The following is a 27,487-nucleotide window of genomic DNA, read 5'->3' on the forward strand; positions in this document are numbered from 1 at the left end:
CTCTGGTCAAATAAAGCTTAGGAAACAATGAGTAGAAAGTAAGACAGACTCGTGAGACAGGAGGCCCCACAGAGCAGGTGGTAGACCTTTAGGACAAGGCAGAGAGCTGTAAAGTTCTCTAGGCCTTACTTGATTTGGATATGTGGGTGCTGCAAGTGCCCTGGGCACAGCAGGGGTCAGTGTTTCTATCCAAGAGCAACCCTGTGGAACCAAACATCCCTGAACAGCCACAGCTACAGCACTTTCGGGATGTGGGATGCTCTGAACTCTGACCTCATCACCTGGAATAAAGGGAAGTGAAGTCCTTTCTCACATTTGGAGCGTGGCTCGGTGAGGCCACGCCCTGAGGTAGAAGCAGCTGAGATGTTTGTAGGCAAGCAGGTTGCCTGGGCCTCGGGGAGACCTGTGTCTGCCTCTCTCCCCTCCCACTCCATGTTGGGGGTGCTGAGAGGGGGTACTGCAGGAATTCCTGAGCAAGATAAAGGGGTCCCAGGTGGAAGCGGCTTACCTCCTCACGTTTCTCACGCCTGGTAGGGCCCCAGGAGAGAAAGCACGGCCACCACCCTTGGGAGCCAATCCACATTCTGTGGCCACGGGCAAATCCCCAAGCTCTCCAAACCTGTTTTCCTCGATTGTGAAATAGCAGGGAGGGCCATGCCTGCCTCTCAGCCTCTCAGCATTGTGGGTATCGACCATGAGTGAGCACCTAGGAGCTGGTGACACAACTTACAACATCCAGCAGCACCGGGTCTGGGAGTTTTGGGGCTACAGGACCCGTGGAGGGTGGCTCGTTGGGATGGCATGGAGCCTCCAGGCCCCGTTAGTGTATCCCCTCTCCTGGATCATTCTGTGGAAGCTGGTAATGAATGTCTCAGGCTCCGGAAAGCTCTAGCAAATCACTGAGCCTGAGAGTGGGTTGCGGAAGCTGGAGCTTGCAGCCAGGCGGGTGACCTGGCAGCAGCTCTTTGGAGCGGCGTCTAGAGTGACTGATGAACCGTCTACGGCTCTGGTCTATTGGTTAACGTCAAGACTGAACTAAACTGTAAGGCATCAGCATAGGTGTGGTCTGCCTCGAGAGCAGGGGTAGAGAAAATGCAGTGTTTGGTTTTTCTAACTAAACAGATGCCACACACAGGGATGATCTACTCCAGCACGGGTGAAATGAGAAGAATGAAGAGACATTTACAGATCGTATCACACCAAAAACAATTCAGGGGCTTTAAGGGTCTCCCAAAAACTGGTCCTCTGAACACCCCGTCTGGCAAGGGCCTGAAGCCAGCCAGCCACGTGCAATCCTCAGGAGAGCACATGCACACTGGGTCTTGCTGGGCCAGCAATCACCTACCCCTTCTTCAGGTTCTTCACGTACGCGCTCTGGAGGGCAGCTTCCAAGAAGTAGGACAGTTCATAGTCAACCGACAGGCTGCCTTTCAGGTGTCTTGATGTGCTGTTGTTTGAGGTCTGAGAAGGGAAGAGTAAGGGACAGTGGTCACCTACAAGTTCAGAATCCTGCCTGGACATCAGATGCCCTTGACACCTGAATGGCAGACATGTGGCCTGCTGGAGACGTCTATGAAAGAGATACAGGCACAGAGCTCCTGACATAGCTGTCTGTCGATGACCCAAATGACCTTTGTGAGGGTCAACTCTAAGCAGCCTCTGCCAGAAAAAGGGCCCTGAGTCCTGACTACAGTCTCTCCTCCTCCTGACATCCAACCAAGCGGAGAGGCTCCAGGGTGGCGGCACTCCAAAAGGGGTAACGTGGCCCTCAGAGAACATCTGGTTGTTCCAGTTCGGGACGTGAGCTTCTGACGTCAGAGGTACAGAACAGCAGTGCTGCCAACATCACACAATACGAGGGTGCTCCTTACAGCAAAGACTCCCAGACTCAAATGTCAGTAACACCGAGGCCGAAGTCCCTAAGCTAAGGACACGACTGGCCCAAGGCGGACTACTGGAGAAGGGCCCACTATGAGAACAGTTGGTCACTGACTCTGCCATTTAAACAGCACTAGTTCAGGTATCTCCCCGACTCCCACGGCTCTCAGCTCTCATCCACCTTTTCAGGTGCCAATTCTATCTCATACTGCTAAAAAACCTTCCAGCTCACGTCGGCCAGAAGCTCACACAGCAGAAGTTCTGCTTGCTCACCACAAGGATGAGAGACTATGCCTGGAGCTCCTGCCAGCGCTAACCACTGAACTCGGTGGGCGTGACGTGGGGTGGGCGTGGCATGGGGTGGGGGTGGGGTAACTCTCTCTGAGCTCATCCTTCTTCATCTGAAAAACAGCACCTATTTTTTATCCAGCAGTGAGAGGGTTAAGTGACAGACGTAGTGACAGCCTTGGGGCCTTGGGGCCTCAATACAGAGAGGAGCTGAGATTCCCCCACAAGGCTCAATGAGCTGATGCCACCCCACACACAGTTAGGACAGGTCCACCATGGGACGGTGGGAACTGTGGGCTGAGAACTCACTCTCTGTGTCCACCTCTGAAAGCCTTGGAGAATGGACCATAGCCCATGGGAGTGCATGCAGCAAAGCTCTCCTGAGGTGCCGGAAAGCAGGGAAGGATACTGAGTGGTGAGAGCCAGCCTGACCCTACGCTGTCCTTTAAGAGGCCGGTAGTTTGATCTCTCTAAGCCTCATTGACTACACAGGGCTTTGTGACCCCTTTGTCCAGGGCTGCTGTCAGGAGTGATAAAGGAGTATGAACAGGGGTGTGACATCTGCAAGTTCAGCTCACCATGGGGTTCCTGCTCCCTCTCAGGTGGCACGGACCCATTTATTAATTAATTAAAAGCCTCCTCTTGTGGTAAAGAGGCCCTAACAGAATCAGTGCACCATAATGAGTTTTCTAACCAAAGAAGTGGAGTGTCGGAAGAGGAGGTGCCTTCTTCTAATCTCCAGGACAAAGAATGTGCTCACAAGAGGCAGTTATTTGTACAGTGCCCCTATTCCCAGCTCACCTTCTCCAGCTCCTGCAGGAACACCTGAGCCACCCACGAGGCCCTCTCAAAACAGGCAACCACTTCCTCCTCCCGCTCAGTCAGGCGGATATGGGAGGCGACGGAGTTGGGCAGGCGTTCCAGGGAGAGGCCTGCCGGAGAAACAGAGAGCCTCAGACCTGTCCGGCTTAGGCCTGTACTCCAGACCCCCTTCCCATGGTAGGCACTGGGTGGGCGCATCTGAGGGAGTACATGGTGTGAAGCAGGCCTAGGTCCGTGGAGGGGAAGGAAAAGCTGAAGCAACAGTGGTGTTAGCAGGAGCCAGGACCAAGCAATGACCTAAGAAAAGGCCCTGGGTCCCACACGGTGAGTTTCACAGTGGACCTCTGCCCATCTTTGCAGTACAAGACTGTCCGTCCGTGGACTGTCCCTCTCTGGTTGACAAGCTCTCTACTTGCAGTGTGTACCTGCTGCTCTGGCCCCTCTCTTTCTAGCCCCCACTTTGGCCACCCCTCCACAGCCTCAGCATGAGGCCATGGTCACAGGTTGGGGTAGGAACATGACCCAGTGTGAGCCGATAGGAATCACATTGCTGCTCAATTCAGTGGCGCTGTGAAGCGGGTACCAGAGGCACCTGGAAACGCTAGAGGGAAGTCTGCCTTAAGGCTTATCTAGGGCCGGAGAGTCGGCTCTGCAGTTAAGAGCATTGGCTGCTCTTCCAGAGGCTAAGGTTCTATTCCAAACTCCATGTGGTGTCTCCCAATCATTTTTAACTCCCGTCCTAGGTGATCCAATGCCCTCTTCTTACCTCAGTGGGCACCAGGTATGCATGTGGTTCGTAGACTTGCATGCAGGCAAACCATTCACACACACAAAATAATAAATACATCTAAAAACATCGTAATGTCTAGTCAGACTTAGGGGCACATCCTTATAATCTTAGCACTCAAGAGGTTGAGGCAGGAGGACCATGAGTTTGAGGACTACCCAAGCCAACTTACTAAGATTTCATATCAAGAAAAAAAAAAATCAAACCAGCCAAACAAAACTAATGTCTATACAGAGTGAATATAAATGACACCACTGAACTGTATACATTAAAATGGAAATCACGTAATTTTCTTTATTACAGTTAAAATGTATTTAAAACCATAAGCAGACAGCTCCCAGGGCCAAACAAAAGTTAATGAAGCAATCTGTGAAGGACAAAGAAGGAAAAGCATTGGTGGCCATGTCAGAGGTGGGGGAGAGAAAGTCCACACAGGACGATGATCAGACATGGCCTGAAAAGACAGTCCAAAGCACAGTGCTGGAACTCCAGGATGCTGCTTTCCCTGAAGCGCTACCATTTGAAAGGTCCACGCACGAGCCAGCTTCCACCCACCCACCCACCCACAAGCATGCTGAATCCTTCTTCATCTTCCTTCCTGCTCCTCTCTCCCCCTGCCTCCCTCCCTCCCTCCCTCCCCCTCCCCCTCTCTCCTGCCCCCTGTTTTTGTCCAAGTCAGTCTGTTGCTTGCAGCTAACAGAGACCTAACTAGAGAATGCCAGCCTTGGGACAAGGGTTTCCCCTTGAGCAGAACCAATGTGTCTCTCGCCTTTGTGGCCCTCGTACGTAACAAACGCTTCTTCAGTGGTTAGGAACACAGTCCTCTAAGCCTCAACAACCAGCTGACTGTCCACCCCTTTTCCAGGCTGCATCTCCAGTAAGTGGACACCATAGCCTCACTTCATTCTAATCCCAACTGCACACTGCTTCCAGGGGACCTTCCAAGTCCCTGCTCCAGAGGAGGCTTAAACTCAGGGTGTTTCACATCACACCTCTGAGACCTATCTAGATTACCTCTCGAGTCTCTTTTCTTACCACACCTACTTCATCCATCCCACTTCCTGTCTGCTCTAGATGCTATCCCAGCTTGCCTGAGCTGTTCTCACCTGGACTTTGCCACCCCGCCAAGTCCACAAGGTTACCAATCACCTTCTGACCAACTGGACGCCACCTCTCCTAGGAGGTCCTTCTAGAACAAATCTCACCCTGGTTATCTTTCCCATGCCTTGCTGTTTCATACTCGTTCTCCATCTGACTCCCCAGTAGGCTTTAGGCTCCCTCTAGCCCCCCACCAGGCACAGGGTAGGTAGCAGAGAAGCACAGGCTGTCTGGGTGAGAAAGGAGCCCAGTCATGGCTGACAGAGTACAAAGTGCTCTGCAAACACAAGGAAAGGAATTAGCATTGTTTTTCTTGGCTAGATACGACCATGACAGATTCAGTGACCTTGCATTGCTTGTCAGGCTGGAGTAGGACCATGTCCGAAGGCAGGCTGGGAACCTCAGCCTAGGGGAGATAGGGCGAAAGGGAAGACCATTGCTCAACACAAACCCCAGTTACCCAGGTCACTGAGTGTCAACATGGTGCCTGCCAAGTGACTCACTGTGAAGAGCAGAAGGCTCCTTGCTCTGGAGGACCAGGAAGGAGGAAGAAAGAGAGGAAGCAGGAAGCAGGCTCCATGACCTCTTCCACAGCTGCCCAAGCCTCTTTCCCAGGCGTGTGCTGCTTGTCCCCATGCAAGAACAGAGCTGTTCAAGAAGACCAGCCCAGAAGACACCGCAGGTGACGTGGCTGATTCCGGGGGATACAGAGTGGATCTGCTCCACGGCCGCAGTCCTGAGGTCCCAGAGACCTGCTAGAGTTGACTCCCTCTGCACACTTCTGCTCAGGCTGCTGGCTCCAGCCTCCCGTGGTCTGGCTCCTGCAAGGGCCAACTGAGGACACAGGCCTGGGGCCTCCACCTTCCCTGTGCTACAGCGGTCCCCATTCTCTGCTCCCTGCTCCCCACTCCCCACTCCCCGCTCCCATTCGAAGCTTGCCACCCTGTTTTTCCAAGAATTGTAAAACCATTGTTCTTAGGCTCAAGGCTAAAACTACCTCTTCCCTGAGACTTTCTTCGAAGTTTAGAATAGACGGGCAAGTTGATAACACATTGAGCACGTCTGTAAAATGGATATTCCGGACTGGGTAAACTGAGGTAGAAAGACCCACCTCAGATGTGGGCAGACTGTTGAACGCAGTGGTTCTGGGACAGTATTCACTGCTGTTTCCTGACCGGAAGGTTCCGGGACCAGCAATGCCTTCCCCTGCCTCCGGGGATTTCTGCTCCAACCTTAAGCTGGAATAAACCCTGTCTTCCTGGAGTTGCCTTTATCAGGGATCTGTCTCAGCAAGGGAGAAAGCAACGAATCCCCTTCCCTTCCCTCTGACTCAGCAGATTCCACTCAGCAGTGTTTGGTTGTCTGGGTGGTTCTGCGATGAAACCCAGACTGGCACGTCCATGGCAGAGAGCTCTACCAGCGCTCCTAATCTCCTGTGTCCCAGCCTCCTGTGCCCCGCGTCTCCTTGCATTGCCACCATGCTATTTATGATTGACCTTTCCAGCCCAGTGACAATTCAATGCCTGTTGCTTAGAAAGAACATGGAAAAGAGCACACAGAAATGAGTGAAGTCCGGCATGCTGACTGTGGTGCCTGACAGGGAGAGCCTCCTCCCTCCATTAAAAACGCTTCTTGAAGAACTCAACTAACAAACTACAGCAGATCCCGGAGGCCTTCTCCACAGCCAGGCGTGAGCAGCACTGAGGCCTTCTTCTCCACAGCCAGGCTTGCTTGCTGAGCCCCAGACCTTTGTCTCAAAAAATGTGGATGGCCTCTGAGGATAAGACCCAAGACTCTGACATGCACATGCATCCACAGAACACACGTGTGTAGCCACACAGTACACACATGCACACAAGGGACTCAAGAATACACACACAGAGAGAGATTAATTTCTTAGAAATTATAATAGTCAGGGCTAGAAAGATGGTTCAGAGGTTAAGAGCACTGGTTGCTCTTTCAGAGGTCCCAGGTTCAAATCCTAGCTCCCACATAGCAGCTGACACCTGCAATGCCCCAGGACTGTAGTTTCCGATGGTTGTGAGCCACCAAGTGGGTGCTGGAAATTGGATGTGATCCTCTGGAAGAGCAGTCAGTGCTCTGTACCATTGAGTCATTTCTCTTCAGAGCCTGTAAGATAACTTCCAACATGCTTAAGACCAAACAGGTTCCCAGAGCATGAAATCCTTGGGTCTAACTGCTAAGAAGACCCACTTCCTGCCCACAATGTTTGGAAACCTACACCAACCCTGAGAGTTCTCCCCTTCTCCCAAGAGTCCTCTACACAAGAGGCCAAGTAACAGCACAGCACCAGGTCCAAGTGGAGGACTGAGCCCCACCTCCAAGGTTCCTGGCAGTTGTGAACCAACCTTGTGCTCTGGGCAGAAAGCCAGTAACACCCAGGAAGTGCCAGGCACTGCTTCCTGTGTTACATTGGCAGAAGGGAACTTTCTGTGAAAACACACAAAACCAACTAGGAAAGGCCCCTTTCAAAGCAACCCTGTATTTTTCAGGTCCTGCCCTGGGCTCAGCACATGGTCCTGGCTCCTTCAGTGCAGGCTGACTCATCCACCGCTGTAGCAGACCTTCCAACAAGGCCCGCCCCAGAAGCCCTGGGCCCTAGATACAGACAGACAGGAGGCTTCCTAAGAAATTCCCTTCCCCAAAAGGTAGCAGACCCCAGTCACCCCCACCCCCCAGGGAAAGAGTAACCACAGAAGCTACAGAAGACCATTAGCCTTGTGTTTACCAAGCACAGGCACCCTGCATGGCAGGGGAAAGGAGGAAGGAAACACAATGTATTCTTAACCCTAAAGGTCTGGTGGGCAATGGTTGTCACAGATCACACTCAAAAGTGGGCAGCTGTGGGAACAGGAGTGGACGGAGAACGGCACGGCACAGCACAGCACGGCACAGTACAGCTAGTTAGCGGTAGCATCACAAGCTCCAGGGTCAGCTCCATGTGCTCCAAGAACTGAACTGAGGAGGCTTCTCTATCCAGACTCACAGCCCTATCTCTTCTAACAGCCCATAGGGGGAAATGCCCCAAGTATCCATTGACGGGGGACTGTGCACCATCAACAGATGGACAAAAAGGTAAACACTGTGCAACGCTAAGGAACCAGATTCAAATTCAGAGAGTAAAGTACAAGCATGGTCACCAGGGGGGCCGGCATGCAAAGAGGAGGTACCGTTTAACAAACACAGAGTCTCCATTTTACAGGAAAGAGTTCTAGTCTAGAGAATGACTGCACGGCACTGCCTAACCAACACCGAAGTGTATGCTTTAGTTTCTCTTCGTCTCAGTCTCCCAAACTCCATCTTGTTATACAGCTGAGGACGGCCTTGAGCCCCCGAGCCTCTTGCCTCTACCACCCAAATGCTGGCATCACAAACGTGTGCAGCCTTTGGATTTTTCATTACATAGATTTGGTTCTGGAAATTAAACCCATGGTCTGGCTAAGCATGACTCTATCGCTAAATACATAAACTACCATGTGCATGTGAGGGGAGAGAGAGAGAGAGAGAGAGAGAGAGAGAGAGAGAGAGAGAGAGAGAGAGAGAGAGAGAGAGAGAGAGAGAGAGAGAGAGAGAACATAATTTTTATATTGTCTTTTGGCCTTGTGTAGCCCAGGCTAGCTTCAGGGATGCCAATGAACCTCTGTTCCTCCTGGCTCCACCTTCTAAGTGCTGAGATTACAAGATATGCTAACATGGCCAGCCTTACGTGGTGCTGGGGAACAAATCCAAGCCTTTATACACACCAGATATACTAGATAAGCACTTTACTGCCTGAGTTACATTCCCAGCCCTATTATTACCTTTTAAAGATTTTATTTTATTTTATTTTATTATATTTTATTTTATTTTATTTTATGTGTACGAGTGTTTCGCCCACATACCTGGAGCTTGTGAACACCAGAAGAGGGCATCACAGGCCCTGTGTGGGGAGTGACAGGTGTTTGTGGACCACAGTGTGAATGCTTGGAACAGAATCCAGGACCTCTGCAAGAGCAGGAAATGCTCTTAACCACTGAGACATCTTCCCAGGAAAAATTTTTCAGTTATTTTTAAATATTAAAAAGAATTAAAGCGCGGTCTCTGTGATAACCAAGTCTGCAGTTCTGCTGCGGCCTCTGCAGCACCTGGGATCACAGGTAAGCCCCACTGCACCTTGGGAATTATTAGCTTTTACAGCAGTTCAAAGCACAGCGTATGGACTTACTTTTAATTTTCAAAAGTCCAGATAAGTCTGTAAGAAAAAGTGACTAGGAGGATATCTCAAAATGTTCCCAGAGACCGGTCTTTGTTTTCCCAAACAAAGGGGGGATTACTAATAAAACCTAGCTTGGAATGAGGCCTTCCCCCTAAACCCAATGTTATAAAGAAAATGCTTTGCTACGGTGCTCACAATGACCTCCTGGTAAGCACCCTTCTCTCCGGGCTCACGGGTGAAGGGGGCTAACTCGGGGAGAACAGACTCGTTCCGAGAGCCCTGAGGTGAAAACCCCTGAGCAGAGAGCAGATGCCAGTCCTTTGCCCTCAGTGCTCTGCTCTGCCTTCAGTCCGGCCTTCCGGTGTCTTCCTTAGCCCTCAGCGCCCACCAAGGCTCTCCGAATCCCAGGTTCTTCTCTCACCTCCCACAAGTGTCTGATGGCTGAGCTAGCTATAGCTGTCTGTCCTGCTGGAGGCCTGTCCAAAACTGCCCTCCCCAAACCCTACCTACAGCCCACGCCCCCAGCTAGGGTGGTCTTCAGTAATAGAGGAGAGGCGTTATGGGCTAAACATGAAATGTCCCACGCAGGCTCCTGCGAGCGGATACTCGCTAGCTGGTGGTGCCATCTCAGGAGGTTGGCGAACTGTTACAAAAGGTCTAGCTGCCAGAAGCAGACCTCTAGGGTGGGTCTTAGGCCTGGCCTCAATTCTTGTCCAGTTCTCTACTCTAGGTCAGCCAGTGTGAGAAGTAAGCATTTGTCACCAGCTGTGGTGGTCTGAATGCTTGGCCCAGGGAGGGGGCACTATTTGAAGGTGTGGCCTTGTTGGAATGGGTGTGTCACTATGGGGGTGGCCTTAAGACCCTCATCCTAGCTGCCTGGAAGTCAGTCTTCTGCTAGCAGCCTTCAGATGAAGATGTAGACCTCTCGTCTCCTCCTGCACCATGCCTGCCTGGATGCCGCCATGCTCCCGCCTTGATGATAATGGACTGAACCTCTGACCCTGTACGCCAGCTCCAATTAAATGTTGCCCTTATGAGAGTTGCCTTGTTATGGTGTCTGCTCACAGCAGTAAAAGCCTGACTAAGACACCAACAAGCTACTCTGCCATACTTCTCTTCCCACCGTGATGGACTGCACCCTCTCCTACCGAAGAACCCTCTCCTCCCTTAGGAGGCTTCTGTCAGCTATTTGGTTACAGTACTGAGAAAAGTAACAAAAAGGAGGGTTGCCACATACCTTCTGCCTCCCCAGCCCAAAGCTTCCCTCCTACGCGGTGGCCATCTTGCCTTCAGTGCCACAGGCAGTACAAGGTGTGTCTTTAGCCCGTTTGCTGTCTCTCAGCACAGTGGGCGTTTAGTGGACTGTAGGTGAGTGGACAGTGGACAAACCCAGCCTCCTCCTCAGATCCCTCTCTCTAGCTGGAAGCCAGCCCTCACTCTGGGGCCCACAGCCTGGAGCCATGGCAGCAGCATCCCTTCCCCACATCCCTTCCCCACAGACCAGACAGCCTACACCTTGGGAAAGACGCCAATGCCAACACCTAGTTCCTGCCATAAAACACAGCCGCATAAAACCAGATATGCTACCATATTCCCAGGAACAGCTTAATAAGCCATAAAGCCCTGATGAGAACAGGGTATCTTAGGATCGACTGTACTGCAGAAAGTGAATAGAAACACCATCAGCACACCTAAGTCCTGAGGAGGAAGTGGGCTGCCTCGGGCACCGGTGTCCTCATAACTGCTTAATTTGTATCCTTCCGCCCCCAGAGTTCACTGCAGGTGAACGAAGGTCACATTTCTTCAGAGCTAATGCTCTGGCCTGCCCAAATCCGGGCAGGAGAAATGGAGCCAGTTTGGCTGAAACACAGGGCAGTGCTGATCCTGAGAGATTCCTCCAAACCCATCCCCAGGTCATAGATGGAGCAACAGTGATTCCCAAATTAGGAAGCAATAGCTGAGGCCTGGAGGGCCTGAGACACACGCATGTCTGGAGAAGCAGGCATCATCAGCACATTGAGAGACCAGAAAAATGGAAGGGACAGGCTTGAAGAGAAGGGACAGACGCCAAACGGCACTCAGCCTTCTGGTGCCTAACCACCGCAGGCCCAAGATGCCAAGAACAGGCCTTGAAGTATCTTAGAGCTAGTTAAAACCTCAGGGCCTAGACACTCAGAAAAGAGGGCAGCTTGTTCCCTGGGCCCACAGAGGTCTCGGACTTAGACCTCTGAAGCAGGAAGCAGACCATGGATCACTCCATGGTGGGCCAACCCTTGTCTAAGCCTCAGGGACACCAACCAAGATACCTGAGCTTCTCTGCCAGTTCTTCCCAGTGCTCGCTCTCTCAGGGGGGCAGCTGGGCCCTCTCCATATGGCCGTCGCCCACTTCCCTGGGCTTTCTTCCCTTGTTCGTAGCTAGCAATGGTCCATTCCTAACTCACCCAGGAAAGGCTCTACAGTCAGTCAGTCCCTCTCCCACAGTGGCTCCCACTGGTACCTCTTATACAAAGGGACGAGCCCAAAGCTGGAGTCAGAGAAAGCTGGGCTCACATGGGGACCATGCTGCTCAGAGTATGACCTGACAGAGCTATTGCAGCCTGGACTTGTGAGAACATAGGACCCTGAGGTGTTCCGCTCACACTAGACCATGGGACACATGAAGTGTTCCGTTCACACTAGACCATAGGATGCCTAAGGTGTCCGCTCACACTAGACCATGGGACACATGAAGTGTTCCGTTCACACTAGACCATAGGATGCCTGAGGTGTCCGCTCACACTAGATCATGGGACACATGAGGTGTTCTGCTCACACTAGATCATGGGACACATGAGGTGTTCTGCTCACACTAGATCATGGGACACATGAGGTGTTCTGCTCACACTAGACCATAGGATGCCTGAGGTATCCGCTCACACTAGACCATGGGACACATGAAGTGTTCCGCTCACACTAGACCATAGGACGCCTGAGGCATTCCGCTCACACTAGAAGGGGAGCTGCTCAGTGGCAGCAGCAGCAGCAGCAACAGTCCATTCTTCACAAACTGCCCCCTTAAATGTTCAGGACAGAGTCTCTCATGGAACAGGCCTGGGGTCAGCCTTGTGGCCACTATGGCCATGCAGAGTCCATGGCTTTAAGCTATCGACCAGCCTTCTCTGTAGGTTTCTAGTTTCTGCTTTTTAGAGACAGCAGACCTCACTGCTGGTGAGACTGACTAAGACTGGACAGGAAGGAAAGGCACCAGAGGGCTCATGCCCCCAGTCCTGGCAACTTCCAGAACGCTGCTTCCCTGGAGCCATGCCACATAAGGCAGGCTCCGCTGACTTGCCCACCATTCCCACAAGGGAACCGACCTAGCCGTTCACCCTTGGCATCCCTAACAGGTGCCTACTTCATGACTGCTGGCAAATCATAGTTCTTAGTGGGATGTGGGCCAGAGCCCAGGAGTTAGGAGCCCACTGAGTGAACAGAATGGGGTGAACACACCGACCCAGGGAGATGCTTACGCAGGGAGGGGTCACTTAGCCTGCCCCACGTGCCATGTTGGGGTTCATGCTTACAGAAAGGACAGTGACTGGAGAGAAAGCAAGGGACAGAATCTCAGAAATGGCAGGCCTTCTCATGAAGGCATTTTCTTCTTCTGTTTTAGCGAGCAAACGTATTTCTCCATGGTTTGGGGTGTCTCCCTGCATCTATTCATTTCTGTGCACACGGCATGAAGGCCAGAGGACACCTGTCAGAGGCTAGCTCTCTCCTCTCACTGTGTGAGTCCCGGGGTCTAACTCGGGAGTCCAGGCATGGTGGCCTGAGTGAGCACAGCCCCAGCGAGTGGATTATTAGGATCTGGAGGTGTGGCCTTGTCAGAGGAAGTGTGTTACAGGGGGTGGGCTTTGAGGTTTCAAAAGTTCACTCTCTTAGCTCCTTCTGCAGCACCACACCAGCCTGCTGCCGTGGTGACAGTGGACTCTGAAACTGTAAGCCTGCAGCACCACACCAGCCTGCTGCCGTGGTGACAGTGGACTCTGAAACTGTAAGCCTGCAGCACCACACCAGCCTGCTGCCGTGGTGACAGTGGACTCTGAAACTGTAAGCCAGCCCCCAATTAAATGCTTTCTTTTGAAGGAGTTGCCTTGGTGACAGTGTCTCTTCACAGCAATAGAACAGTGACTAAGACATCTTGCTTGACGGCAAGAGCCCTTACCCACTGGGATGGCTTCACGCAGCTTGCCTGTCCTCTATTGCTTCTGAATAGCCCTGACACGGATATTACCTCCTTTGCTCTTAGAGAAGTTGGATGGTCGTGCACTCCCTGTCCTACAGGCACACATGCGTCAAATGCTGCTCTTTGGACAACAGAAACCCACAGCACTATAATTAAGGTCCCTGCCTCAACGCTCCCAGTGAGGTTTAAAGTCACCACCTATGACACCCGGGAACAAGTCTGATAAGGAGGTTACTTCATGTCATTATAGGATGCCCTGAGGGCCACGGCCAAGTCCCTCTGTTCTAGAGGGGAGGCTATGAGTGGGCCTTCACACCTCTGAGGATGGGAACAGAGGGACCAGAAGCCAGTCCTGGAGCCCAGAAAAAGAAGAGCAGCTCACATTTGGCCCCATCAAGCCTCCCAGGTTGGCTGGTTCAGGCTCCTCTCTAACACAGAAGCTCTGTCCTCTCCCTCTTGGCCAGGAGTGTACTGGGCAGCACCAGATGAAGAGGGGATTGCTCAGTGGTTAAAGGTCTTGCTGTACAACCATAAGGACCAGAGTGTGGATCTCCAGAACCCACATAAGCGCTGGGTGGGAATCTCAATCCCAGAAGGGAGAGGCAGCATCCTCAAAGGCAAGCTCTGTGTTTGAGAGACCCTGCCTCAGTGAGTATGGAAGAAGAGCCATTGAGGATTGTTCCCAACACCAACTTCAGAGCCCCACATATGTGCATGCACACACATGCATGAGGACCCTCATATATACACACAAACATGCATCCACACGGACATGCATGTAACCTGTGCGCACACACACACACAGACACAGACAGACAGACAGACACACACACGTGCAAAAAATAGAAAAAGGAAAAGAAAGCTATAGTCTGACAGTCAGCCAGAAGTGCTAGAACTGGGCTAGGCTGGCTTATGCAGAGGTCACCCAGAAGCAGAAAGAGCCAAATTGCCAGGCTCCTAGGACACTGAGGATGCTAGTCCCATCGGAAGCTAAGTGATGTACTGGGTAAGTGGCTTCCCTTCCATTGCCTCTGTTTCCTTGTCTAGAGCACAAGGATTTGGTGTAACTCCTTTCCACCTACAATCCTGAGTACTGTGCCAGAGATTGTCTGGCTGCCCAGGTTAAAGCCCTGCTCTGTGAGCTCTGGCTGCAGCCACTGCAACCTCAGCTCCTCATGTGTAACCTGGGAAGAAGGGCACCAGCTCAGGGGTCTGCAGACTCAGGTGAGGCTACACCTGACTTGGCATGAGGACTCTGTGAGCTTAGAGCTCCTGCTGTCACTGCCCTCATGCTCTCAAATGAAGCCAGTCCCGCAAACAGCCTTTCCCATCTCCTTGTGTGTCCTCTGGGTGAAGAGACCCACGAGATCCCACCGCCATGGTTAGGTCACAACACGCACACACTGATGGCCTTGTGCATGGTCTCCAGCACACTCGGGCTCAGGCAAACCCCAACATGCCAAGCAGAAGGTGTGGTCACCACAACAGGACAGGGAGGACAAGCAGAGGAGTCAGGCAAGTGGCAGGAGAGGATACGTGCAGTCACCAAGGGATGGGGAAGTCAGCACAGCCTGCAGCCAAATGGCCCATTTGGCCCATGCGAGCAATGGCAGATCCTTACCTCCCTAGCAGGACCTCTGAGCACCAGGACTGTGTTCCCCCAAGAAGCTGGAGGCATGCTGGAGAGAGTAGAGAGCAGGACACAGACAGCAATATGTACTGAGCAAGGCTGGAAGGAGAAAGGCCTGAGGAGCAGCCCTAAGAGAGGTATTCAGTTCAGGATATCCACAGCTGAAGTGGTTCCCCGGAAACCCCAGAGACCTAGCACCAAATACGATCGCTCCCGAAGCCTGGCCTGTGGTACAGGGCGCCAGCAGGGGAAGAAAACCCTCACAGGCTGGGTCCTGACGGGTGGGTACCCCCAGCCCACCTGCCCAGGGAAACTAGCTTGGTAGGCTTCCTAAAGTAATGTGGACTCAATAGGCAAAGAACTCAGGGACCTCAGGACCCCTCCAGCCAGAGTCCAGGTCCTCTACAGATGTCAGTTACTCCAAGGAGGACAAGGAGGACAGGGAGGGAAACCTCATTTGCCTGCCTGTGCCGGCATCACAGACTGGAGGCTCTGGTCCTCACTCCCAATGGGTATGTTTGGGCAAGGTGTATTTCTGCTCTAGGCCTCAATCCCCACCTAGAAAGTAACACACAGTCCCCCAGTGTCAGGCACTAAATCCCTACAGAAGTACAGGTGGCTTTTCTAGACCTTTCTCTTAGGGTTGATTTTACTGGGACAGAGAGATGTTCAAACGCCCCAGACTTTCAGCACCTGTCTGGGAGGAGGGGATCTCACTGCCACCCCAGGCCCCTCCCAGGGTTACAGGTGTAGGGAAGGAGCCTAAAAATACAAAGTGTGCTGCATGGGTGCATGCATGGGTGTGTGCATGCGTGCGTGGTTATCAACACAACTGGAAACCAGTCCCCTTCCTGAAATTCTCCTCACTGATCCTGTTTCTTCTAAAGCGTTCTTTGCCCTGGGAGGGTTGAGAGCTCCTCCAGGACAGGAAGTCCTTCTCCTTGGATCTCAGCAGCCCCTCTCTGCTCACAACAGAGGCCCTGCACAGCAGGCCTGACAAGAACTGACACACCCTTTAAGGTTTTCTTGACCTGGTTCTACAGCTCGGCTGGTCATGAGAACCCCGGAAGGGCTGGTATCACAACCTCCTTTTACAAATGGGTCAACTGCAGCCAAGAAAGGTCAAGAGGCATCCAGTGTGGTAACTAGTTGTCAACAAAGCCGGGGTGAGAACCCGATTCCACTAGTCCTTGAGCAATGGGCTGCCCTGAGCAGCCCTCCTTGAACAGCATTGTGTAGCCGTGGCCTGGGGTTAACATCTGGGACACTGCCTCCAACCCCACCCCCAACGTGTTGGTCACTCCCCTAGCTGTGCTGCTGCCTGTTCCAGGTGCCCAAGAGCAGAGTGGACCAGCGGGGCAGTGGGGGTGCCCAAAGAGGCATCCACAGCTACCTTTGATGACAAAGGCCTCCGACAGCAACCGCATCTGATACAGGGGCTTGTCCTCCACGGAGATGTCATCGATCCCAGCCCGGGCGTACATGCTGACGGCATCCCGATATGAGCCCTCCACATAATGCAGCTTACCCAAGATCAGCATGGCCTCACACATGTACTGTGGCTGAAAGGACAAGGATGTGTTAGCAAGTTCCCACTCCAAAACTTCTACCCACCCCCCACACACACACTGAGCCATAAGCCACAGTTTGCACAAGACCCTGTTCAAATCTCCTCCTCCTCCTCCTCCTCCTCTTCCCCCTCCTCTTCCTCCTCCTCCTCCTCCTCCTCTTCCCCCTCCTCTTCTCCCTCCTCCCCCTCCCCCTCCTCCTCCTCCTCCTCCTCCTCCTCCAGGAAGTCTTCCATGATGCCTATGGTCTACTGCCTCTACGGCCTAGTCCACAGACTACTGCCTACATGGTGACTCTTAATAAAACGCTTAGACTATCTACTAATTGCTTCTTGCCTTGACTTCAGGCAGCTGTAGAACTGGGCCCTGTCTTCTCTCTCCCGAAGCCCCCACAGGCTCTGATCCAGGCTACACCCCCCCCACACACACACACACACATTCTGAATACTTGAGGGCAGGGACTGAGCCAAATTTTATGGAGCCCAAAACTTATAGTGTGTGTGGGGGTGGGGGGGCGTGTATTAGGTGAAATTAGAGAAATTAGGTGAAAGGCTTTAGAAAGAGCTCATGAGGACCCTGAAGCTGTCACCTAGGTCTTCTGGAAGGGGAAGCAGCCACATTAGCATCGTGGGACAGGAGGTGAGGGCCTGCTGGGACCATCCTCATCTCAGAAGGAGGGTTAAGTCAGAGCCTGGAGACCCAAAATACCTAATCCAAACCCTGCCCTCCCAGTGTCTTCATATGCAAATCTCCACCCACTCAGAGGGCTCTCACAGCCCCCTCAAGACCTCAGCTGCTGGCAGGGCCGGTGCTCCCTGCCAAGTCACCACCAAGTCACCACCAACTCACCAGAGGGGCTGAGCTGGCTGGAGGAGCCCTGAGCTTTAGCGTTAGATGGGAGTCTACTGTGAGGTCTCCCATCGCTGGGCGGCACTTGCTACAGCCTCTCGGGCCTGGTTCTGGCCATTGCCCACTAGAAAGCCCCCTGGAGATGAAGCCCTGCTCCCAATCCCTAACCTCTCCCACTGGCTGGAGACTCCCAGTCTGCAGTGGGTAGGTAGGTCAGGGTATCTGGGATCCCAGGAGACCCTCCTCCACGCTCCTCACCGGCATCTTTGTAAGGGGCCAAGTAAGGGAGACAGGGTGAGACAAAGGCAGGCCCTGTGGAAGCCAACCTTCCATCCTCCATTGTCTTCGCTCACTCAGAGCCTTCCCTATGTCCGTCCAGATTGTCCCTCGGCCCCAGCTCCTTTCAGAAGCCTCCCGGTCCCAGGAAGCTGCCTTCTGTGAAGTTCCCACAAGACCTTGCAATGCCTACACACCTATTCTCTTCTCACTACCTTTAATTCTCTCTCTCTCTTTTTTTTTTTTTTTTTTTTTTTTCTGAGCTGGGGTCCGAACCCAGGGCCTTGCTCTTGCTTGGCAAGCGCTCTACCGCTGAGCAAAATCCCCAACCCCACTACCTTTAATTCTCAAAGGCTGATTTGTAAAAAGCCATTTGTTAGTTTCCTGAGAAGCCACCTGCATCCCCAGCCGGGGCACCAGGTAACGCGTCCCCAGCTGGCCCAGCCTACAGAGCTTCTCAACCCTGTCTTTGCCTTTCCACACGAAGTGGTCTCAGGCTACAGGCTCACGTCCCCCCACTAAGCCCCATCTTCTTGGTGGCCATGGAGAGATAATAACACTCATTCCCTTCCTCCCACCCCAGGGAGGCTAAGGGCATTAATAGGGCAAAGTCTAGAACACAGCTCCGAGCCCAGAGAGAAGCAAGATAAAAACAGACCACAAACAGTGATTATGACTGTGCTCGTGGGTGATAGGGCACAAAGGCTCGGAAGGACACACTAAGGCCATAAAGAGTGGGTGTTGCTGTTGGCAGATCCCTGTGGACTAATGACAGTTTACAACAGGGCAGCCAAACACTACAGGGACAGTGTCTTTCTCTCTTACTGAGCAATGATAACCGTATAGTTCCACGCTGAACTGTGACTTCTGTAATGTCTCCACTCGGGCAACTTTAAAAGTCAGCGACCCTGCCTCTGAATTTTACGTCTTCTTGGTCTGTCGACCTAACCAGTCAGGACCATACATCCTGAAGGGTGCCTGCGAGAATCCCTCAGCTTAGGATAAAGATCCCCCTGCTAGGCAGATCTTTAGCCATCTGTCCTTGTACTGTCACAGAGATGCCCAGGAAGAAATAACAGACGAGAACATCTCACTCTGAGAGTGAGACCCCAAGAAGCTGTCCTTCCACCGGCCCGAGTTCCTCAGTCATTATTTTACTCCCACTCCAGTTCAGAACCATGTTTGCTGAGTGCTGTCTCTCCCGGGTCACAGAAGTGGGGGCTAAAGGCATTATAAAAAGTACCTAGGAAGCCCTAATGAGACGCTTCAGTTCTGGAGCCCAGTGGACAGCTAGGGCAGTGGCTTATGGTCACTGACTGAGAAGCTAGGGCTTTAGGAATCGCCCGGATTGTAGGTCCTGATTAAAGGAGGAGGCGCCTCCGGACTGCCCTCCCTGCCTCTTCTCCACATCCATCGGAGTTCCTTGGGATACAAGAGTCCACCTGCTGCCTAGAGAGCCCCACTCTGCCCCCCCTTGAGTCAGGACGACCTGAAGGCTCACCGGTAGCTTCCCATTGTTAAGGATGCTGCTCAGGTGGTCCCTGGCTTCGTTCAGCCTGGAATCCGTCTTCTCCAGCAAAGGGATGGAGTTTTTTATTTTGTCGTGGTTATCCTTCAAACATTGCTCCAGAAGGGCCTCTGCTAGCAGCAATTTCCCAAAGTCATCTGAAAAACAGGACGAAGGTCCTTGACTCCCTGAACACACATAAGCAGATATCATGAGCCCCAACCACCCCTACCCAGCACACGGGTGGCTCAAGTCTAGGAAATAAAGGTGCATTTTCCATAATCGTCTTTGAGGACTGAAGGGAGTTCTAACCCAGTCTAGGTGACCGAGCAAGAACCCATGGAAAAACAGAAAGCACCCACCCCCTCACACCACGGAAGGGGAGAACTGTACTGTGAGGGCCTCATGGGCCACTTCACACTCTCCTCGTTTCTGGGGTTGCATAACCGATTTGCCCATCTTAAGGGACTTTAGTGTGGCTCGGGATGACCCGGCAGCCAAAGAGTGAGTGTGGTGTGTAGGTTTCCTGTGAAGCAAGGCGAGTCATTTTCAAGAGTTCCCTCACACATAGGAGCTGACTGCATGGCTCAATACCTGGCAAGTAGTGTTAGCCTGCTTGGTGTGCTTCTGCAACAATAATGACATTCCAATCTTGTCATTACCACATTCCTGCTACTTGTGCAGGCAGGCAGGCAGGCAGGCAGACAGACAGACAGACAGACTCTCTCTCTCTCTCTCTCTCTCTCTCTCTCTCTCTCTCTCTCTCTCTCTCACACACACACACACACACACACACACACACACACAGGGGAGCCAGGTATCTGGCATGCAGGCATAAAGTCCAACAGTCTCATGAGGCTGTGCTCACTGCCTACCCATCACTGAGGAGCACTATTCAATGGAGGGGCCTAATAAATACCTGTCAGGTGAGTCAGCTCTTCCAGCTTTCCGAGAGGAAGCCAATAGACTCGTTCTGTAAGTATCTCTAGGAGCGTTTGCTCTGTCCCACCTTGTCACAATGCTTTCAGCTGCCACACTACTCTCTGAGAATCGCTGCCTTTGCTCAGGCCCGGGGCAATATCTGCAGCCCTCCTGTGAGGACTCCCCTTCCCTAGCCTCACCACGCAGCCCTAAACCTCAGTCAAGCCACGAGGGTTTGCCCCGAGGAAGCATCATTGGTTCCTTTGCTGCCAACCTCAGGATTTTTAAAATTAACATTTTGAGGAATTGCCGTTAAAAGTACCCACTTTCCACGCTTGATCTTAGCCAAAAGGCTGAGAAGAGGTTTAAAGTACCCCTTTCCCAACTGTCAATGAGTTGAAGAAACTTCTAGAAAGGAGTACTTGGCAACATCCTACAGACGCCTTTGCGAATGTGTAAAAGAACCTACTTGTAATTCCTCACCCAGCAGCATGTATAACCATGTAAAAAAGCAGAGAGGCTTTACACCCACCAATGGGTGGCTAATTAAAATTCCGTATGTCCATAAAAAAGGGGCACCCTGAAGCCTCAAAACGGACTGAGGATGTTTTGTATGTGCGACTGTGGGAGGAGCTTCAAGCTAAACTGGCAACGGTGTGGAAGAGGCAGGCAGATCTGAGTTTGAGGTCACCCTGGTCTACATAGTGAGATCGTGGTAAGGCCCTGTCAAAAAGAAGGCCACCAGCAGGCAGAGCTACAGGCCCTGATCTCGAATACCTTTCATGACAAGAGACTTGGGAGCCCTTTTCCACAAATGGGAGTCCCGTTTGAACCCGTGCCACCCCGGGTGGTCTGCAGCAGTGCAGTCTAGGCTGATACACCTCCACGTGTGGGAAAACCTGAGCGAACGTTTAGAAATGACCTTGTTGAACTGTTTGGATAGGATGATTTTTAAAAACATCAGAAAGAGGGTGCAGAATTTTATGTATTTTTTCTTTCGTTTGGCTTTTATTGGGGTGGGGGTTGTTAGAGCAGATAGGAGACAACCAAACGCCCCCACCTCCCAAGTCTGTTTGATGAGTACTGCTCTAAGCTCTGAGGGAATAGGACTGTGAGAGGGACACTGATATTTGCCGTGGCCATACTAAATGCCAGGCATTTTATTTTATAGTCTTATTTAACCTGCACAGGCCTAAAAGATGGACAGTAGTCCCATATTACAGTTCATGGAGATTAGCGATTTTGTTAGGGTCGGGCAAACAAGAATGTCTCTCCTGCATCTCCCTCACGCCAGAGAGCTTGATTACTTTAAGAAAAAAATTTAACCAGTTATTTAATGTGTTACTCATTGGTCTGGGTGCCTGCTGGCCACGTCTGGCTTGTGGAGGGAGGTCTGAGGAAAATCTCTAAGAAGTCCTTTGAGTCTCACCTTTCACCTCATAGGTACAAGGATGGAACCTAGGCCATCAGGCTTCACTTTAGCTCCTGAGCTACCCTGCTGGCTCTGAGCGTTTTGGGTGATTAATCTGAAAGCTAAACCCACGGCAGGGGTGCTGGGGCTCGCTTCACTACAAGGGCAGGCAGGATTGCTGCATGTGGTGCTAGGGGTTGGTACTAAGCAAGCTTCTACCAGAGCCACACCTACGGTCCTTCTGGCTGTCCTGTTTCCTGTCCTTTTGGGGGTGGGTGAAGACGTCCTCCCTCCTAGTCTCCTCTACTAAGTCAGGGGGGTTGGGGGCTCGCTCAGCAGGAGGCAGGATTCACTTTGCTTCCTTTGCTGGGCCATCCCCTCTCCCTCCCCTTCTTCCTATCCTACTGTTCTCCCTGATTAAAGCAACGATAAAACTCAAGGGCACCTGGGGATTACGACTCCAGAATTTTCAGTTGTTAAGAGTCTGCATGAATAAGTTCGTCCCTGTCCTCCCAGAGGCCAAACCTGCTCCCCGTCCAAGCCTGGCTCAGAGGACAGCTTCTCTGTCAGGGCTGTGAAGAAGCCTTCCTGTCAGGTCCATGGAGCACGCCCGCAGCCCCCAGCCCCCAGCCCCCAGCCCGCAGCCCGCAGCCCCCAGCCCCCGTGCCCTTAGCCACCACCTCCAAAGGTGCCCATTTGCAGCTAGAAGTGTAGCTCAGTCAGCCCTCTCTCTCCTCCATTCAAACTGGCCAAGGGGTTTCTGTGGCTTCTGTTCCCACTGGCGTGCAGTGACTGGGGCCTTCCAAACATAGACTTGGGAGAAGGTGAGAGAGACCACCTGCCTCACACACTTCAACTGCAGCTGTTTAAGGCGGTCTTCCGGTTTAAAAAAAAAAAAAAATCATTCGGTTGAAAAAAAAAAAAAAAAGATGGTGGCTCAGAGTGGTCGAGCGGTTATGTTTTTTTTTTTTTTTTTTTTTAAATAAATTTTGTACTGAAATAGCATGGGAGAGCAATGGGCTGAGAACAGCCTGGGAAAATGGTTGGTAGTGACCAAGGTGGCTTAGCAGGTAAAGAGGCTTGCTGCTAAGTCTAACAAGCTGTTTGATTCTAAGGACCCCATGGTGGGAGGAGGAGAAAAGTGATTTCTACAAGCTGTCCTTTGCCATGGAGAGCATGTGAGCGCACACACACACGCACACACATGCACACACACAGACACACATACACAGACATGCATGCACACACACACACACACACACACACACAGACACACATACACAGACAAGCATGAACACACACACACACACAGACATGCACACACACACACACACACACAGACACACACACACACACACGCACACACAGACACACACACAGACACACAGACACACATACACAGACATGCACACACACAGACAAACACACACACATGCAGACACACATACACACAGACACACACACATGCACACACACAGACACACACACACGCACAAACATTAAATGTAAGTTAATTTATTAAGAAGATTGTTCATGGGTTGGGGATTTAGCTCAGTGGTAGAGCGCTTGCCTAGCAAGCGCAAGGCCCTGGGTTCAGTCCTCAGCTCCGGGGGGGAAAAAAAAGATTGTTCATGATTTCATGACTACTAATAGATGGGGCTCCTTCTCTCTTCTAAATGTATTGTGTAAATGTTTCATAATAAAGTGTCCCCCAACCTAAAACACTGGATGGCTGAACCAAACCTTTTCATCTTGCTTGTCAGCCTAAGTTAGGTCCCCAGAGCCTACACAGTGGGAGGAAAAAGTGACTTCCTGACAGTTGGTCTCTAAGTTCCACAAGAATGCTCTGGCTCAAGTATACCTGCCCCTCAGATAAAATAAATAAAAGTAATGGGGAAAGTTGTTTTAAAAAAAAAATCAAATCAAAATACTGGGTTGGCTTTGTTTCCACACAACCTCAATGCCACAGGCTGGGCTGGGAAGTTCTTGGCACCCACGCTCTCCAGATCCCACCAGATGTGAGTCTGAGGAACACACAAAGGCAGTGACCAGCTCCCCACGGGAGGCCTGGGCTGCGCCTTTAGCTCCTTCAACCAACCTCAGGAGCCAAGTCCGCATCCTCTGGAGTCTACTGATGTCCCCCTAAGTCTCCACAGAAAGCTCTGACACAGCAGGACCTCAGGGCCTCGGTGAAATGTGGATGTCTGGGGTTCGGCCACCCCCACCCCCTTAGTACCTTCTGTCCTTTATGTCACCATCACGTCACCGACTGCAAGAGTGTGACAGGACAGGTGAGGTCCTAATAATCTAGGCCAGAGAGATCGCTCAGTGGTTGCAGGGAACCCAAGGATTGAACACCTTCTTCCTGTCTCCAAGAGCACGTTCATTCATGTCCACACATTCATGCATAATTAAAATACAAAAAAAAAAAAAAAAAACAACCCTTTTTTTGGCCAGGGTCTCACTATGTACTATGTAGCTGTATCTGACGTGGAAATCACTATGTGGTCCAGGCTGGCCTTGAACTTACAGAGGTCCTTCTGCCTCTGCCTTCTTTCCAGTGCTGAGATGTGGCGTGTGCCATCGCATCCACAAAAGAATAAAAAGATTCTCCTTCCTAGGCTGCAGATAGGGGGATGAGCACCAACATGACTCCCCCCCCCCCCAAAAGAGGCTCCTATTCTCTGAGTAACTACAGAATCCGGAGAAAGAGAAATAGCTGTCAATCAAAAGTGCTCTTGCATGTTCTGGGCACTGTTTGCCTTCCTTCCTTGTGTCGTCGTTGTCTGTGGTGGTGGTGGTGGTGGTGGTGGTGGTGGTGGTGGTAGTGGTGTGTGTGTGTGTGTGTGTGTGTGTGTGTGTGTGTGTGTGTGTGTGTGTTTGCAGTGCACAAAGTATATGTTGTGTAGGTTGGGATCGAGTAAATTTAACAATTCGAGAAAAGTCATCCACAGAGCTGAGCAGGGAGGCCATCTGTCCTTACTGCTCAGTCGTGTTGTCCATCCTCCCCACGTGTGTGTGTGTCCCTGTGTCTGTTCAGGTCTGTCCGTCCCTGCCCCCCCCCACGCCTCCCACTCACTGTCAAAAACAACTCGAAACTCAAACTCCAGGTCCCTCCTCATCCCACTAGTGCCAGCCTTGTGGCCAGGACTCATGCATGAATGAACACACGTTCTGCACATACACATACGTGACCTCTGCACCCTGGTGTCCCCATCCCCAAGCTAAGGAGGAAACTGCTCCCCTCCTCACAGGGAAGTTAACGGATGCTGTGCCTGCCTCCCAAAAGTGTCCTACGGAACGCCCGTTGGGTTTGGGAACACAGCATTTACGTTTCACTTGCTTTCACCTCACACTGGAGGATCACATTAAAGTCTGAAAAGTCCTCAAAGGTTTTGGTGGTGGTGGTTACTGAATGTGGTGGGCATCAAACCAAGGGACTCTGCCACTTAGCTCCATGGGGTTTGTTTTTCTTTTCTTTTCTCCCTTCCTTTCTTTCTTCTTTCCTTCCTTCCCTCCTTCCTTCCTTTTTTAGAAAGAATTTCACCAATACACATACAGCCCAGACTGGCCACAAATTCAGAATGGCCCTCTGCCTTCGCCTCCCATTCGATCGAACTGCAGACACATGATACCATGTCCCACAGGCCTGCAGTCGGATTTTAAAGTTCATCTTTGAATCCATTCTTTAGCTCCCTAAACGTCTTCCTCCTGGGATACTGATTAGCCAAGTGCTGAGCTTCCGGGGAAATGCTAAAGAAGAATGTAGGGAAAGCAGGCCCGAGGGGATGCAAGGAAGCTCTGCCTCCCTACTGGGGCCCAGCACCTTGCTTTGTGAGGCCAACCACACACGAATTCCAAAGGGGTACCAGATACCAACACCTGAGTGTGCCCCACCATCACCAGCCCAGAGGGTTCCTGTACATTACTTGCTGGTGCCCTGGAGCAGGGAGGAACTGACAGCCACGCCCTCTGCCATGCTCAGACCTCTTGGCCTGGAATTCCTGCATTCAGGACTTTCCTCGGGCAAACAAACGACCTTGCCCTTCCCAAACACCAGGCAGGTCTACTGCCAGGTCTGCGGCCACTTTGAAGCTGGCTGCCCTACCTCTGAGTTCTACAACCGAAGCCACAACTGCCTGCCACCCTGCCTCTTACGCACCCGGAGTGCTCTGCAAGGGTATGCATCTTTGAGAGAACACAGCGCAAATGAAACGATGTACTCAGAAACCTAGGTTCAGATTTCAGAACGTATCGGCTGACTGACGAAGTTATCTACCTATAAATACAGCAAATAAATAGGAGCCGGGAGGAGTCATGAGGAAAGTCTCGAGGGCTGTCTGGTACACAGCAAGCAGCACTACATTACAGCAGGGTATTTCTGTTGTTATAATCATCCCATCGCTCCCACAGAGGCGTCCAGGGCTGGGTGGTTTTGGAAAACTCTTTATATCCGGACTTATTATCTACCCCCTTCGGAAAAGGTGGCTGTGTGCACGCAGCGGGCTCCGAACATCTCTCAAGGCAGAGAGTAAGACACCCGAAACAGGATCTGGGTTTGGAGACTGGGCGGGGTTCTCCCTCCACCCCATCAGGGTGCTTTCCCGCCCCAGCACAAGAACCCAGCCCAGCTAAACCAGCCCTGCTGCTAAAGCCACAGGCTGCCAGGACTGGATGGGGCCAGTGTCCGCCACTAGCGAAGAAACTAAGGCTTACCAGCCTCTTCTTCGACCTACCTACCCAATGCTCAACAAACGCCTCGGTCTAAGTCTGCTGTGGACAGAGCTTGGTCTCAATTTTATTTGAGGGGAAAATAAGAGAAGACACAGAGGAACAAATTTAACACGAGGGGGTTTCGGCAGTTTAGGGAGGCAAGGGTCCGGTCCAATGCACTTCTCTGATACCTACAGAAACCTCCATTTCACCGTAGGGTTACCCACGTGACCTTAAAAGGCAGAGAGCACAAACTTTTCTTTCTCTCTCTTCTCTTCAAACACCCAATCTGCAAAGCGATTTTTCTCTTGGGACAGACGAGTTTCCTAACTGCCTCGGCAAGCTGAAGGGTAGCGCCCAGTGCCGGCTCGGGACGGTCGGTCGAGTCGCGCTTCCTGGACGAGGCGGTGCTTTTCGCGCGTTCGCTCCGGGCGAACCTGCCCTTCCCTCACTCACCGGTGTCCAGAGAGATGAACCTGCCGCTCGGGCTGCTTCGCCGGTTGCTACCGCCGCCGCCGGAAATGCCCAGCACCTGCAGATGCCGGACCAGCTCGAACATGCGGTCCCACTGGCCCTCAGCGCGGCAGCGCTCCATCTCGCTCTCCACCTTCAGGTGGGTGCCGTGCGCGCCCTTCGCAGCCATCTTCGAGCGGGTGCTGTCATGGGAGGTGCGGCAGAGGAGTGGAGACCAGGCCGGGGGCGGCGTCCAGGCTGGGGCGCACTCTCCAGCAGGCTCGACCGGAGTGCAGACGGCATCCGGGGCCCGGGTGGCAGAGGGGGCCCGGGTAGCGGCTGGAGACCCGCAGCAGCAGCAGCGGCGGCAGCGCCCAGGGCACCGCCTGGAGCCTCTGGACTGGGGCTGCGGCTGCGCGACCCCAAGCCGTCCAGAAGCAGCCTCCGCCGCTGCTGAAGCAGCTCCTGACGCTGCTGTCGCCGCCGGTACTGCAGCTGCTGCCACAGCCCCCGCCCCGGGCCTGGGCGTCTCCAACAGCGGAGCCTCCCCGGGCTGCGGCTCCACCCCCAAGTAGGCGGGGCTATCCCTCGCCGGGTTGGGCGCGCGAGCGGCCAGCGAGGCCACAGAAGCCAAGCGCGTGCTGGGCGATCTCGGCCCGCCCTCCGCCGGACCCCCGCCGCTAGCTGGCTGCTCACTTTAATGCTGCGGGGAGCCCGGGCGCCCGGGGGCGCCTCGCTCCCCGTTCCCTCCCCATCCCGTCAGGACTCTCGGCCTAGGGTCCTCCGCCCGGACCGCCCGGCTTTGTGTGGTGGCCCCGTCACCACCACAGCCTGCGGCACGTCAC

General features: G+C 52.6%; 1 protein-coding gene across 1 annotated transcript in view; it reads right to left on the minus strand.

The window, feature by feature from the left end:
- The window catches only part of Ttc7a (tetratricopeptide repeat domain 7A), a 106,118-nt gene extending 79,002 nt beyond the window's left edge, over positions 1–27,116 (minus strand). Inside the window, exons 1-5 of the mRNA XM_032908718.1 lie at positions 26,646–27,116; positions 19,139–19,302; positions 16,338–16,506; positions 2,968–3,098; positions 1,346–1,461 (exon numbers count right to left, since the gene is read on the minus strand). Coding sequence (XP_032764609.1) covers positions 1,346–1,461; positions 2,968–3,098; positions 16,338–16,506; positions 19,139–19,302; positions 26,646–26,832 — 767 coding nt within the window. The 5' untranslated portion in view covers positions 26,833–27,116. The remainder of the gene's footprint in view (positions 1–1,345; positions 1,462–2,967; positions 3,099–16,337; positions 16,507–19,138; positions 19,303–26,645) is intronic.
- Between the last annotated feature and the right edge of the window lie 371 nt (positions 27,117–27,487).

Source organism: Rattus rattus, chromosome 7, assembly GCF_011064425.1.
Source record: "Rattus rattus isolate New Zealand chromosome 7, Rrattus_CSIRO_v1, whole genome shotgun sequence".
Lineage (NCBI taxonomy): Eukaryota > Metazoa > Chordata > Mammalia > Rodentia > Muridae > Rattus > Rattus rattus.